Raw genomic sequence first — 15,945 nt, forward strand, 5'->3', positions numbered from 1 at the left:
GTTTTCTTTCCGGGTTTAGCTCTTTGCAGCCCAGGGCTGAGTCAGCTAGCTAATTGGACAGCTGTAACATTACAGCTAACCAAGCTTACAGCACCTAACTATAGTTAGCAACAAGTCCAAAACTCAATAAATCACCTTGGTACTGGATTCACTGTCATCAAACTGGTCTCATAACTTTTAAGACATCTTAATGACAAGTCCAAATGGTTCCACTTTACTTGAGGTCAAGGATATTATTCATGACACCGTCACATAAGCATTTGATGATGAAATCAAACTTCATGACAGGTCCAAATTGTTTCACTTTACTTGAGGTCAAGGAAACATATTCATGACAATTATAATACTCTACAGTTTAATGTAATGTTAACACATAAAGCTAAATAGTTTATTAAAGTTTGATTATTAAAGTCTAATAATTAGGCCTGTCATGACATATTTATGACAGGTTATATTGTCTAGTTTAATGTCAAGTTGTCATAACACTGAGAATGTTGTCTTCGTTAATGTCAAGTTGTCATGACAAAGACATCTTGGACAATGCTAACTTTGCATTAAAAGTGTCATAATTTACCAAATGACACTTAATGACAACAGTCATGAATACTCAAAATGACTCCTTCATGTTCATGACAGGTGTCATGTCATAATAATGACGGTGTCATGTCAGTCTTATGCACAGTCATTCAATAAAGTGTTACCGTCGTATTCTAGGCTTATCTTCAACTTCTCTTAACACTGTAAAAGCTCTCTGGAGGAGGATTTAAGGGAGGCCATCTCGAAGAAACTTTGGCGGTATATTCTTAAACCGGTGCATAATTCATCTGTTTGCGCCAAGCATGGGACACAAAGTTAGACTTTCTAAAATGTATGATAATATTGACAACTCTTGTGAAAAATGTCTAAAGACAACAGCAAACCACATTCATATATTTTGGTCGTGGTCATCTTTTCACACTTACTGGACTGCAATCATTAACACTTTGACAGAGGTAAATGGGACACTTATCACGCCAGATGCCATTGCTGCTCTTTTTTGCCTCTCTCGGTTACCTTGATCTTAGTCTCGCTTTGCCAGACCCTCCTCCAAGGCACGCTGGAGAGTCTGGCTACTCCACATAGCATTCAGGGATGGGAGGAAAATGTGCTCTGGTTTATTGGCATTTTTTTTAAACCAGTCACAATCGTCTTGGGCATTTCTAAGCACCGGAGAAAAGCTGCAGAATAGGCTCGGAAGGAACTTGTTTTGGTGGAACATGTACGTTTAAAAGTTGTTTTAGTCGTGCAACAGAAAACTCAGATTGGACAGATAGAGATCTGAGAAAAGGTTAATCATAGTCCTCATAAATCGACCAGAGTTTAAAATGCCAACACAAAGGAAGACCAAGGCAACGGATATCCGGCCTAAATAAGTGAAATCCGGTGGATTTTCCGGCGGCAACGGAGCAATCCCAGAAGTGGAGCGTCAAGGATATAGACTACCTTGATCTAAGCTACAAGCGGAGCTGATAGCGTTTGTAACATCGCTGGCTAGACGTTTAACATTATTGAGATGGAAATCATCATATATGTATATATGATATATATATTCTATATTCTATATTCTGACCTTAAGGGTGAGGCAATGTTTACTGTGGTACACAAGATAAGACCAGGCTGACTGTTGACTGTTTTGCTTGTCTGTCTTACAATTATTTGTTATACATCCAATTTAGTTATTTTATCATATATCATTTCACTGTCACTCACAAGCATGGTAACTGTATTGTCAATTTGTGTAAAAAACCCAATAAACAAAGTTCATAAAAAAAATATTCCTGAATGAACTTACGCTAAACTTCATATAATGTTTACTGCTTATTAAGAGTATACATGAACTGAAATGTTGTGGAAGTAGTAGAAATATAGAAGTAGAAATATGAACAAATCTACTGAAATTGACTTACATGGCATCATTAAACCCACCAGGAACTTCAGATAGAGTACTGACCAATCTGCCGTGTGTGTGTGTGTGTGTGTGTGTGTGTGTGTGTGTGTGTGTGTGTGTGTGTGTGTGTGTGTGTGTGTGTGTGTGTGTGTGTGTGAGTGTGTGGCCAGTGACCTGTGCTGTTATTCCTCTTGCTTAGCTAATAGGCCTGTTAAACCCTAAGACATGTTCAGTCTGTTTAAAACTATGTTTTACTACATGAACAATAGCGTTCCCATGCATTCAACTGCATTGCATTATTTCCACCACAAGGTGGTGCTGTGCACTCATCAAGAACATGGGAGACCCAGGTGTTTAAATGGAAAGTTACACAATACAGAAGAACAGTTCACTATCAAACGTTTTAGTTTTATTTTAGGAATGGTGCTTTAATTATTGTTAATAATAATAATAACATTTCAAAGCAAAGGAGCATGAGAAGGCATCAGAAGAAATTACACAAACGTGGAGCTTTGAAAAAACTTTTTTTTTAATCATAAGAGCGTTCTAAAATATAATAGAGAATAATAATGCAAAAATAACACCACTGTAGGGATTAGCTGTCATAAGAAAGAAAGAAAAGCTGCATAAGAACTATAATAATAATGACTTTATTTGATATAGCACCTTTTTCAGACAAAGTCACAAAGTACTTTACATTAAAATTGTTAAACTGAGACCCATAACAGTAAATTGAGCAAGCGAAAAATACATAACATACCAATGGAAATAAAAATTTAAAAGACCTAAAAACACAAAAATACAAAAAAGAAAAAAAGGCAGTTCAAATAAGAACTACAAACAGGCATGGTAGGATAGTATAAGGCATTTAAATCATGTAATAATTACATTGGGTAGTTTAATCTGTCACAGTGCATTATATTGAATAAGCTAAGAATAAGTGTTAAATATGCACAGTAACTCTAGGTGTCAGAAGTAACGTAAAAGTACTTAAAAACTGCAGTAGTTGAGTAAATGTAGCTACTTAGTTACAGTCGTCCACTGATCACAATACACGTGAAAGTGTGTGAAGTACGACAGTCCTGACAATATAGATCTGAAGCTGCCATACATGGTCAATTCTGTTTTCTCCTTACAGAGGATCTGTTCTGAAGGAAACAATAAAGCAAACTGTCTCTGCACAGCTAGTCTTTGCTCTCTCTCTCTCTCTCTCTCTCTCTCTCTCTCTCTCTCTCTCTCTCTCTCTCGCTCTCTCTCTCTCTCTCTCTCTCAATTCAATTCAAGGGGATTTATGGCATGACAGTTTCAATAACAATGTTGCCAAAGCATCAGACAAATCACAATAAACAGTTATATGTACATTAACACCATATCAGGATGGCTTTATATCATTGAATAAATATATTTGTATGGCAAATCTATCTATATCTAATCACATCTATCTATCTCTCTCTCTCTCTCTCTCTCTCTCTCTCTCTCTCTTAAATTAAATTTGCTTTATTGGAGTAAATACATCTGATAGTAAACAGCATGATTGCAGATATTAAAAAAACAATGTGCATGCCCCTCAAAAGGTATGTTGAAACAATAATAATAAAGAATAAAACAAAAATAATTATAATAATATATACAATTATCTACTTATTTTTGCCTTTTATTGTAGCAGAAGAAGACATATTTAGCTGCTAGCCATGTCGTACTTCTATCGTACGGAAAAGGAAGCTCGTTGTCCTCGGTGTAGGCACTGAATAAGTTTTTTTCAAATTCTCTCTCTCTCTCTCTCTCTCTCTCTCTCTCTCTCTCTCTCTCTCTCTCTCTGTGTGTGTTTATCTCTATCTCTCTCCCTCCCTGTCTCTCTCTCTGTGTGCCTTTCTCTCTCTCTCTCTCTCTCTCTCTCTCTCTCTCTCTCTCTCTCTCTCTCTCTCTCTCTCTCTCTCCTCCCAGCAGACAGCGGCTTTGGTCTTAAGAGATCAGGTGACTTTAACTTCACCGTTAAAAGGAAAGTTTGATAAGTTCCACTCAGTTCCCCTCCAGGTCCCAAACTTGGATTTCAACTCTCTACAAGTGGCGGAGAAAGTCCCTCTGGGTCCTCTTCGTTCTCTCCGGAACTTTTAGGTAAGTTAGAGCAACTTTTCTTTTAGATTTGTAAAATAACGTGTCTGAAGAAACTTTCTGGCCCGTTAGAAATAGTCGGAAAAGCTCCGGTGCGCTCTAAACTATACGCAGCGCAATGTATAAAGTTTGACAGTTTTCCTCCACTGTTTGTTAAAGCGCTCATTTTGTCTGGCTCCTATTTTCGTCTCTTAAACTTTTAGAAAGACCTTTTCGAGACTCACAACTACAGGGAGCAACATGTGTTAAAACTATAGAGTCAAAGTTGTTTGATTTATTGGATACATTTTTAGCTTCATCCATAAGGCGCACTGAGCGCGATGCGGGTTTTTTTTTCTTCTTTTTCCAATCCAAAACGTCCTGTTGCTTTTGTGAACGGCTTTAACGTATGCTGCATTGTGGGCCACAGATCTGTCCCCTGGACTTTTAACTTAAGTACATGCTCGGTTTTATATTTAAAGATTCTCCCATGAGCCAGGAAAAACACCGAGCAGTTGCCCCCGAGACACCAGGAAACTTTAAGACTGTAATGCTCAATCATTGTTTTAATTTATATCCTGTGACTTGTCATGGAAGACCACCCTACACAGTTTTCAGTAAGATCTCAGAGGTCTGCTGGGAAATTCATTGTTTTGGAGTCCATTGTTCTCTCCTGTCCTTGTCATTTTCACCAGACAAACTCAGTCATGTAGAAAGTGGCGGGATATTCTCTGTCTAATAACAACAACAAATAGTTTTTCTGATTTTCCTCCCATTTTTGGACTCTTCATGTTTGACTCTCCACATACTATAGGTGATATATACAGTATGACAATGCATTCTGTGTGTTTTCCAGGTCCTAGGGATATAGTGGAAGGGCACATGCGGTTAGTTTGGCCCCATGTGGATTGAACTGAAGGTTCCTACTTTTCCACGTTGAGACTCTCCCTGCTCTCTGTAGTAAAATGGCTTTATCTGTTGGAGGCTTTTCTTCTTCACGTCATACGATCTGCTCTAACCTTTACAGCTCTCCTTAGTTATTTCCATGTCAGAGTGCGGGAAGAGATCCACTTTGGAGTCTACAAATCTCCGTCAGATTGCTGATAAGACCAGTGATTTCATATGGAAAGTTTCAGCTGCGAAGGTGAAAGTGATTTTACAATCTGTGGTTTGTCATTAGACCATAGTAAAAAAAAATTTCGCTGAGGACCCACTGGTAACCCCTTCAAGACACCCCCCCCCCCAAAAAAAAATAAAAAATCATATAGAACCACTTTAAGGGCCTCTTCTTTGAGATTCGCGCTGAATAACCAATTTATTTCATTTGTGTTTTTTTTTGGAGTGTGTTAATTCACATTAAGGACAACCCGGGCCAGAGTAGCTCGGCAGTCATTTTCTATTGTTCTGAAGCTTTGAGACTTGCATCAACGCCGCGTCGGCAGCAGACGGCCGTGGCTTACTGGGACCTACGAGGGCGGTAGTTTTACAGAGGATGAGAAAAGTAGTCTGTGTGACTCTATTTTAGTCGCAGTGAAATAAAAGTGTAAGTCAGTTGAAGTTGGGACATCCTCGAAAGCTCTGAAATGAGTTGTGCCGCAGTGGTCGAGGAGTGAACTGTCAAAGGGAGCTAATGTCATACTGATGTTCTTCTGTATCTGCAGGGCTTCACAGGGCGCTTTTTTTTCCCGTCTTCCAGCAACTTCAGTCTGAACATCTCTGCTAACACAACAGCATTCAGGAGATGTCCTGCTGTTCTCTCCGAAACGGACAAGCTCGGTCAGCTGATGATCCAGCTTTGTGTGCCTCTTTTTTTCTCTCTCTCTCTCTCTCTCTCTCTCTCTCTCTCTCTCTCTCTCTCTCTCTCTCTCTCTCTCCTCCTCGTCTAGTGAGAAATTGGAGGACTGAGATTCGAGTTTTTAACCTTGTGCAGTTGAAGCAGATACTTTTGTTACTGCATAATAGTTAAGTAGAGGGATGAAGACTAATGCGAGTTGTTAACATGCATAAACTTTGACACAATTCAGATTTTGAGAGAAAGAGGCTGGAAGTGCCTACTGTTGGTAGCACCCCCCCACGTGACTGAAATATGTTGGGTTTTTTTTCTTTAGCACTGACCAGGTTGATGACTGTAGGTATTTTTTCCCCTTAGAGAGCAGTTAGTGTTAGAACTGTTTTCAAGATGTTTTATGCATAATGCATTTTAATATTAGGTTATGTTTTTTTCCCTACACGTCCCTATTTCACCCATCGTTCTTTACTGGAGGGGTTACCACAGAATCGCTGCGGGCCCATGATTTGATCGTCTGTCTGACTGATCGGGCTTCAGGGTTCCCTAAACTGGCTCTTTCAATTCAGTCTGAAGCACTTTTTTTTTTCTTTTTGATTAATACTAGATTGTTGTTAAAGATTTTCTTTATGTAACGCAGAGATCTTCAACAGGGGGTCCGGGACCCCTAGGGGGTCGTCAGAGTAGCTGCAGGGAGGGCTGCCAAATTAATGTTTAATGCTTTAAAAAAAAAAGTAAAAATATAAATACACATGAATCTGACATATTATTAGTAAAGACATATATTTTTTTATGTGGCTTATAGATAAGGTAGCCATCCACAGATACAGTTAAGCTGATTTACTGGATTTACTGTGCCACATTTTAACAATAAAACATGATGTATAAATATATGAATATGCCAACATTTATTTTATTATTATAAATTATTATTATTATTATTTATTTATTTTAAAAGCTTATATTAGTATTGTATGCACTGTGAAAAGTTATGTGTAAAGGCTTTAGGCCAACCTACACGTTATTGTAGGTCCAGTTTAATATGCAACAAAATTGTATACGATATATGTAGTAGGGGTCCCTGCTCCGTCTCTCTTTCAGTTAAGGGGTTTTTGGCTTAAAAAATGTTGAAGACCCCTGATGGCAGCACGGTGGCCCCATGGTTAGCACTGTGGCCTCACAGCAAGAAGGTTCTGGGTTTGAATCCAGGTCGTTCCGGGCCTTTCTGTGTGGAGTTTGCATGTTCTCCCCATGTTTGCGTGGGTTTCCCCCAGGTGCTCCGGTTTCCCCCCACCATCAAAAACATGTACTAGGTTCTCCGGTCAGTGCCCTTGATCAAGGCACTGGCTCAGATCTGGAGTTGGTCCCTGGGCACTGTGATTGGCTGCCCACTGCTCCCTTGAGGGATGGGTTAAATGCAGAGAATGAATTTCGCTATGTGTATGTGACAGTAAAGTACCTTTCCCTTTATGTAATGATTCAAATTGAATTTCTTATTTCATATCCTTGCCTGGATTTAAAGGGCAGTGTTGCATAAAGTGACCTGAATGTGTTTTCTGCCGCTGCTCTCAGTAATTGGATTAGCTTGTTTTTTTGCGTCATGAAACATCTAGTTTTGTCTCCTTCAATAACGATACTGTTTAATCACATAATGCTGCCAAAACGACAAGAATCCTGAGGATGTCGACCTTCCCTAAACATTCAAACTACTGTTTTAAGCATACATGTGTTTTACTGTATCTGTGTAAGCCTGAACTCAAAACCTTTAAAAGTTGGTGCTGTCTGTAAAATTATTATATGTTAAATTGCCAATTTAACATTATTCATTTTTGATTTTTTTCTTTTTCACCAGCTAAAACTCCCTGAGAATGGGGGACTGGAGTGCTCTGGGCCGTCTGCTCGACAAGGTCCAGGCCTACTCTACCGCCGGGGGGAAGGTCTGGCTGTCGGTCCTCTTCATCTTCAGGATCCTGGTCCTGGGCACCGCGGTGGAATCAGCCTGGGGAGACGAGCAGTCCGCGTTCAAGTGTAACACGCAGCAGCCTGGTTGTGAGAACGTCTGCTACGACAAATCTTTCCCCATCTCCCATGTCCGCTTCTGGGTCCTCCAGATCATCTTTGTGTCGACGCCCACACTTCTCTACCTGGCTCATGTCTTCTACCTGAACAGGAAGGAACAGAAGTTCAACAGGAAGGAGGAGGAGCTTAAAGCCGTGCAAAATGACGGCGGCGACGTCGACATCCCGCTGAAGAAAATCGAGATGAAAAAGCTAAAGTATGGCATCGAGGAGCACGGCAAAGTCAAGATGAAAGGGGCTCTGCTCAGAACCTATATAGTCAGCATTTTCTTCAAGTCTATGTTCGAGGTGGGCTTCCTGGTCATCCAGTGGTACATTTACGGCTTCAGCCTCTCTGCAGTCTACACCTGTGAGAGGTCCCCGTGCCCCCACAGGGTGGACTGTTTCCTGTCCCGTCCCACGGAGAAGACGGTCTTCATCATCTTCATGCTGGTGGTCTCGCTGGTGTCCCTGCTGCTCAACGTCATCGAGCTTTTCTACGTGTTTTTTAAGAGGATCAAGGATCGCGTGAAGGGCAAACAGCCGCCCATCCTCTACCCTAGTGCGGGCACGTTGAGCCCCACCCCTAAAGAGCTGTCCACCACCAAGTACGCCTACTATAACGGTTGTTCCTCCCCGACTGCCCCGCTCTCACCCATGTCCCCCCCAGGCTACAAACTGGCCACAGGGGAGCGTGGAACCGGCTCGTGCCGCAATTATAATAAGCAGGCCAACGAGCAGAACTGGGCCAACTACTCCACGGAGCAAAACCGGCTCGGCCAGAACGGTGCAGGAAGCACTATTTCAAACTCCCATGCACAAGCCTTTGACTTCCCAGATGACACCCAAGAGCATAAGAAACTTTCCTCGACGGCGGGACACGAGATGCAGCCGCTGGCGCTGATGGACGCCAGGCCGTGTAGCCGGGCCAGCAGCCGGATGAGCAGCCGAGCCAGGCCAGACGACCTGGACGTGTAAGCCCTGGTTCCTCCTCCTCCTCCTCCTCCTCCTCCTCCTCGTCCCCCCACCTCTGTGTGGCTGCAGCCAGAGAATCAGGAAACACTCCATCACAAAGGTTCATGTAAGAGGTGGGGCTGACCTCAATCACTGTCTTCAGAATAGAGACTCTTAGTCACTCAAAGAGACATTAAAAAACGTGTTATGTAACACTGTCAAAGGTACAAGTTGCAAATGTTATTTTTTTTTTCTCCAGTGACTTTTACCATAATCTTTTAGTGGCACTAACCCAGCTTTAAGAGAACAGAACAGCCACAGGAGTGTAACAGGACAGAGGACCACACTGGTCAACGTGCTTGGTCTGGTTTTGATTTGCCAAGGTTACATTAAAGGAACACTCTGTTTTTTTTTTCTTTCTTCTTTTCATAGTTTCTGCTATTCTTCCTATTGGTGACAGCATATTACTTACCATTGTCATAGCTGACTTTTTGAAGGTATGGTGACAGCTATTCAACAGGTTGCCTTCTTAGTTGTGTCTTTTAACATGTAACCAGATTAGCCAACTCTGGTTTAACTTTAATTTGTTTCTTCTGTTGATCAATGAGCATTGTCCCTGTTAAATAATCTAAAAGAAAAGTAGAGTCCAAGTAGGGCATGACACAAGTATCGATACCCACATTTCCCAAATCCCTAATTTAGCCAAATTATCTATGTCATACAAATCTATGAAAGAGTAAGTTGAAGGTGAACCAATCTGCCACCCCTGAGTTGAAGGTAACTGCAACTATTTAGTTGGTCTCCTTTATGGTTAACCAAGACAGAGTTTTGGTAGGAGACAGGATGTAAAGTCTCCAGTGTTGAAGTCACTCCCTTTCTTCGTCCCCCAAGAGGTATTACTGCAGAATGATGTCACAATACTTCCACCTTAGCTCCTGAGAGAGGAAAGTGATAACCATAAGTCATATTAGCTGTTTGAACACATGATCCATGGTGTTGTTTTCAGCTGAGTACAATCCTGTGGGATCACTCGGTGCACTGTTAAAAAAAAAGCTGTGTGTGAGCTCATCAATGAAGCATTAACCAACAGGAAAAGTGGCCGAAAGTATGACATATGAACATAAAATCCATGATGTAATAAAGCAGAATATTTGTTACTGAGACACACACACACACACGTACCTTTGCATTGAAAGATAGTTTGATGGACTCGGCCACACTTACATTGAGTTGCTTTGACAGCCTGCTTGCATTATAGAGCTGCATTTATTTGTGAATCAACATTATTAATACATTTTCTTCTGTTTTCACTTACATCAATACGATCTTATCCCAGTTTCAGTCATAACAAAAGTTATTGTTATCGTCCAGACAAAGAACAACTACATGTAAAGTGTTTACCACTTGGCTCATCCTTTGCATGGGACTTGGGTTTTAGGGAGAATGCTTAATATCAGTTGTAGTGAATATTTATTGCTTAGCAGGACACCCACCACTAAGAGGAAAAAAAATGACTACTATACAGTGTCTCTTACCCACAGAAAACATCTTACATTAACTCCCCACAAACTGTATATTTATTGATAGTAAAAACATTTTTTTTTTCTCTTTAGTAACTTTGTCAGTCAGCATAGACTGTTGTTTCCTGATAAACTTTGAATTTATGTGTTGTTATGTTTTCATTTTGTGGTTTCATTTGTCTTTTTTTGGGGTGTTTGTGAGAGTGGCGGGGCTGCTGTGACACAGCAAACTCTGATCTGCTTTTATGTGGCTTCCATTAAGAAAGGCTTTATTACTGTGTTATCTTTTTTTTTCATCTTTTGTGGGCTGTAGAGAAAGACAGTAGAATGATTATCTGTGTTTTACATATTTGAGTGAATGACTTTTTCTTTTTCGTTCTGTAGGTATCGTTTTGTTTTTCAGACTCAATGTAACCGTTGCTGCTTGAGAAATAGATATTTAGTACTGTAAATCCAGCTAACTGTGTCACAATAAAAATGTGAGTTTTTTTTTAGAAAACTGCTTATAGATCTGGACTAATATTTAGTCAGTTATATTAAAATGTATGCCAATGTAGCTCCACAACTACCAAACACTAGGATAAATCTCAATTTGGACTTCTTTTGTTGCCCTTTTTTTTCTGTCATTTGTTCATCATTTTGTCGGTACTTACATGTGTCATGGATCTTTCAGCTACAATGGCATTTGCACTGAGATCTTGGTGATAGAGATGTAATATGATGCTCACAGTTAGTGGTAAGAGTTTTCTGATCACATGTTACTAATTTATTTTATAACACAGAAATCACTACAGTGCATAATACCAGACATCTGACCACTGGTGTCATTGGCTGGTTCTGTGAGAGATGTCTTCCATTGACAGAACAGAAGCAATAGTCCATTTGTTGCCATAATTCAGACAATGCTAATCTATGGGGATCCACTGTTGTACAGTGTAAGTGCATGATAGCAAAGCAAAAACTCATTAATTGTATCTGTGAAAAGCTATTTTAACCAATAAATATTTTTCTGTCCTAATCACTGATTGATTGGTTTCATTCACTACAGTCAGTAATAGGGTTGGGCATCGAGAACCGATTCCTACTCAGAATCGTTTCAAAAATTACGATTCCAAGTGGAATCGATTCTTTATTGGAATCATTTGGAGGATTTGGTTTCAAATCCGATCATCGGTTCCAAATTTAACATGCGTTAAAGTTTTGGTTTCCGTAGCGGCCAGGCGCTTGCTGTGTTGCAGCCACGGAGCACAGTAAGCGGCGCTCTAGTGTGGCTTTATTTTACGTTGCAAAAGCTCTGTCAAACTGCAAACCACCATTGAATCAATATAAAACTTTGCTTTTATTTGTGAAATAAGCATGTGACCCGTTTCAACTCCACCCCTCAAAGAATCGGAATTGAGAATCGCTAAAGAACCGCAATCAAAAGGAAGAATCACAATTGGAACGATGCCCTACCCTTTTACAAAAACTGAAATCTAAGTCACATTTCCGTTAGCATGTCTATTAATCATTCAGGTTACAGCTATTGCAGGTTTTGTCACCTAATATTTGCTAATGCTCACTTTCAACCATCCGTTAATCCAACGGGGTTTTCAAATGGAATCGCCCACTTAGCCTTAGCAAAAAGCAGTGACGTGGGTTACTATAGTAAGCTTATCAATAATGTTATCATTAATGTGAAAGCTAGCTGAATCAACGCTAACTGCGCTAAGTTTGGAAATACACAATACATAATAACACAAACTTTGGTTCACCAGAGCACGTTTTTCTCCCATCCCAGAATGCTGTGTGGACTCGCCAGACCCTCGTCCGCAGTGCTGTGGAGGAAGGTCTGCCAAAGCGAGACTAGGTTTTTGGTGACATCAGGATTACATTGCTTACTCTAACTGTCACGTTGCTGGTTTCTCCTACCACAATGTTAGCCTTCTCTTGCTTTGTTTTTATATATATATTTATTTATAATGAATCAAATCTAGTGCAATGTATTTTCCATTCAAATATGGAAAATGCATACTTCAGTGAGATGTGACATATATGTTCCTCTGTGCTAAACCTTTATTGTATCCTTAGATACATACGTTGAGCTATACCTGTTCTGCCAAATATAACCACATCTTATAACTTTGTGGTGAGAGTTAACTTTTGTAACATTTCTAAAGGAATGTGTCATGTGCTTAAAACAGAGGAAACTGTCCAGCTAATACTGGCAAGGCCTTCTGAACACCACACAAACCAAGTCATGGTCCTGCTAAAGGAGAGTGATAGGGCTCAGTAGGTATTCAGTCCTAAAGCATACTGTAGCTTTGTTAAAAGCTAATGTCAAGCATCTTTGTTAAAAGGTTAAAGGCTTCCAAGAGATGCAATTCAATTTCATAATATAAAAGGTCACTGCTCTTTTTCGCTTTTCCAATTTTCCTATTTAATCTTTCCACAGTAATAAATCAAACTACATGTGTGCAGAGAGCTGAGCTGCAGCTTGAAGACCACATGTGGCTCAAAGTTAGAGAGGGAGAGGAGAACCTTTTTGAGTAAGAATCTCCCTTTAACTCCATTGTTATGTGGGAAGTGCAGACAGGGGAGAGTGGTGGATGTTTTTGGTTTGATTTTTATTTATTGACAATATTCAATTCATTAAGTACAACATATCAGACTTTGGCAGGAATAGAATGTTAAAGTCCTGGAATTATTTCCATCATTGTCCCTGGTGTTTTCCCAGTCCACCAGACTTTATCAAAATGAAGAAAGATAATGTTCCAAAGTAATGTTCTAAACACAAAATACTAAAAACTAGGATGTGGAATCATAAATTCAGACAATCGACATTTTTAAGAAGCAAACTAGAAGTTGTCTTAGATACCCAATGAATCAGATAATGAAAGACAAGAGTTACATGACATTGTTCAAGGTACAAACATAATGAATTATAGATTAAGGCAGCGGTATTCAATTAAAATTCAAAGAGTTCCAGTTTCTCCCAGCAATGATCCAAACCTCATAATGTCTAAATTGCGTCCTATAGCATCCCCCTATTAGCCTGGCTCCGCCCTCCTATACGTACTTCCACCCAATTTTCATTTCCCTTCAGTACTCCGTCTGGGTTTGTGGTATGTTCTTGCGTTTTCTCCGGCCAAATCTTTACCGGTCCAATCAGCGAACACAGGGAGTGGCTGAGAACGATGACGTTGAGAGGACATGCGCTAGAAAGTTGCGAGCAAAGCCATTCGGTCCGTTGTGGCAACGCTGCTAAATATCCAGAAGTTAAAGCCCGAGCGAGAACAATCTTTGCTGAGTTGTGTTGGTGGCCATGATGTTGTGGCCCTCCTCCCCGCGGGGTTTGGGAAAAGTTTGATTTTCCCGCTCGCTCCGTTAGTGGTGAAGGAGTTGGCTAAGGCTAACACTAGCGATGCTAAAAATAAGCCGATAGTTGTCCGCCTCCCCTCTTGTTGCACATGCCCATGACATACGTCAAGACCAAATGTTAGCGATTGGTTATGGCAGATCCAGAGTGGCTCTGGGCAGATCCAATAGTTTTAAACTTCAACATAGTCCCCGCCTTCAAGGAAGTTAACACTTGTCAATGGAGAGTGGCCAGACTCTCTGTACAAATGAAATGGACCAGAGTTAAACCAGGCTATACCCCTATGTCAATCACAGAAATTCCGCAAATAAATCATTTCCATATTTTCATATAATTCCATATCATTTTAACATGTATTGTCAATTTTCAAAGTAGGATACTTTTAAAGGTCCCATGACATGGTGCTCTTTGGATGCTTTTATATAGGCCTTAGTGGTCCCTTAATACTGTATCTGAAGTCTCTTTCATATAGACCTTAGTGGTCCCCTAATACTGTATCTGAAGTCTCTTTTATATAGGCCTTAGTGGTCCCTTAATACTGTATCTGAAGTCTCTTTTATATAGACCTTAGTGGTCCCCTAATACTGTATCTGAAGTCTCTTTTATATAGGCCTTAGTGGTCCCTTAATACTGTATCTGAAGTCTCTTTCCAGAAATTCAGCCTTGGTGCAGAATTACAGCCACTAGAGCCAGTCCCACAATGAGCTTTCCTTAGGATGTGCCATTTCTGTGTCTGTAGCTATTGAGGAGGAGAGGGGGGGGGGGGTGGAGGGCAAGGTGGAGGGTGGGCGGTGTGGCCTTGACCAACTGCCTGGGTGGGCAAAGCAGAGAAAGGGGAGGTAACCTTGCTCCTTATGACATCATAAGGAGAAGATTCCAGACCGGCCCATCTGAGCTTTCATTTTCTCAAAGGCAGAGCAGGATACCCAGGGCTCGGTAAACACCTATCGCCATTTCTAGCCACTGGGGGACCATAGGCAGGCTGGGGAGAACGCATATTAATGTTAAAACACCTCATAAAGTGAAATGTTCATGCCATGGGACCTTTAACCCTTGTGTTACCCTTGTGTAACTCATTCGACCATGCATGCGGGTCCTCCCTGGTCAACACTTTATCTGACATTTTTGTCTATTTTTTTCAACACTTTATCTGACATTTTTGTCAATGTTTTGGTGCTTTTTTTGACGTTTAACGCTTCTTTTCACTACGACGTATAAACACCACTAACAAACTTATTTCCACTAGTCTTACATTTATTTTTGGAATTCATGGTCAATAAACCTCATTTATGGGAAAAAAAGCAGAAATTATGAATTATTTAGACTAATATAATATATAAAAGAAGGATAATCACAGACTTGTATATGTCAACTGTCAGATTTACATGGACTTTCAGTTGGTTTTCATGGATTTTCAGTTGGTTGTCATGGACTTTCAGTTTGTTTTCCCATTCACTGTCATCAGCACTCATTGTTCACACCTGCAGTCCATCGGCACTGATCACTCACACCTGCACGTTGTTAAGCGACGTCATCAGTTCACCACCTGCACCTCATCAGTCCACCATCTTTATAAGCAGCAGAGGCACATTCATTCGTTGTCTGGTCTTGTACGTCTATATGTTGAGGTACGTCTATGTGTACGCTTGTGTCACGACTTTTAGACTCACTCTCATTTCCTACCTGTTGGAGTGCTGCCTGTGGACCTGCTCTCTGTTCCTCCTGTTGGATTTTGTATAATAAAGTTCAACTTCACTTACCTCCATCCTGACTCCTGCTCCTTCCATGACCTCAACGTTCAGTGAGGATGCTATTTCGAAACATTGAATAAAACACCCAAAATTCAATGAAAGTAGAGATCCAATCTTTTGTTGTACTTGCAAAGCCCGTTGTATGGAATCATCCATGTTATTTTGGGGGTAATTAAAATTAGGTAGTTCAAGAGAAACCCATATTTCTGATATAGATATTTTAACATACAGACACATTTATCTTGTGTATAGATTAGTCGGAAATTAATGCTCAGACCACTCAGATGTACAGTACATTGGCTAAGTCGTTGGGCACTTATGAAGTGGTTCTATTCTCTGAGATCTGACAGAAACATTGTATAGCCTTGTTAGTCTCACATAGCCAGACCATAACAATATGGCTCCATTGCTTATCATTCTGCAATAGGGGAAAAAAAGCTCTGGGTCCAATCACAATCGTCTTAGGCGGTGCTAAGCCCTGAAAGCAGATTTCTCTGCCAT

At 40.4% G+C, this 15,945-nt stretch overlaps 1 protein-coding gene across 1 annotated transcript; it reads left to right on the plus strand.

Moving 5' to 3' along the window:
- Nucleotides 1–3,888: 3,888 nt before the first annotated feature.
- On the plus strand, nucleotides 3,889–11,353 carry gja1b (gap junction protein alpha 1b). Its single transcript, XM_039781149.1, has 2 exons — nucleotides 3,889–4,042; nucleotides 7,657–11,353. Exon 2 carries the CDS (start codon nucleotides 7,673–7,675, stop codon nucleotides 8,837–8,839), a length of 1,167 nt encoding a protein of 388 aa, XP_039637083.1. The 5' UTR covers nucleotides 3,889–4,042; nucleotides 7,657–7,672; the 3' UTR covers nucleotides 8,840–11,353.
- The last annotated feature ends 4,592 nt before the right edge of the window (nucleotides 11,354–15,945 follow it).

This window comes from Perca fluviatilis, chromosome 18 (assembly GCF_010015445.1).
Source record: "Perca fluviatilis chromosome 18, GENO_Pfluv_1.0, whole genome shotgun sequence".
Classification (NCBI taxonomy): domain Eukaryota; kingdom Metazoa; phylum Chordata; class Actinopteri; order Perciformes; family Percidae; genus Perca; species Perca fluviatilis.

What these genes read in the sequence shown, in the direction of transcription:
- gja1b (XM_039781149.1), top strand. Translation starts at nt 7,673, where the DNA reads ATGGGGGACTGGAGTGCTCTGGGCCGTCTGCTCGACAAGGTCCAGGCC.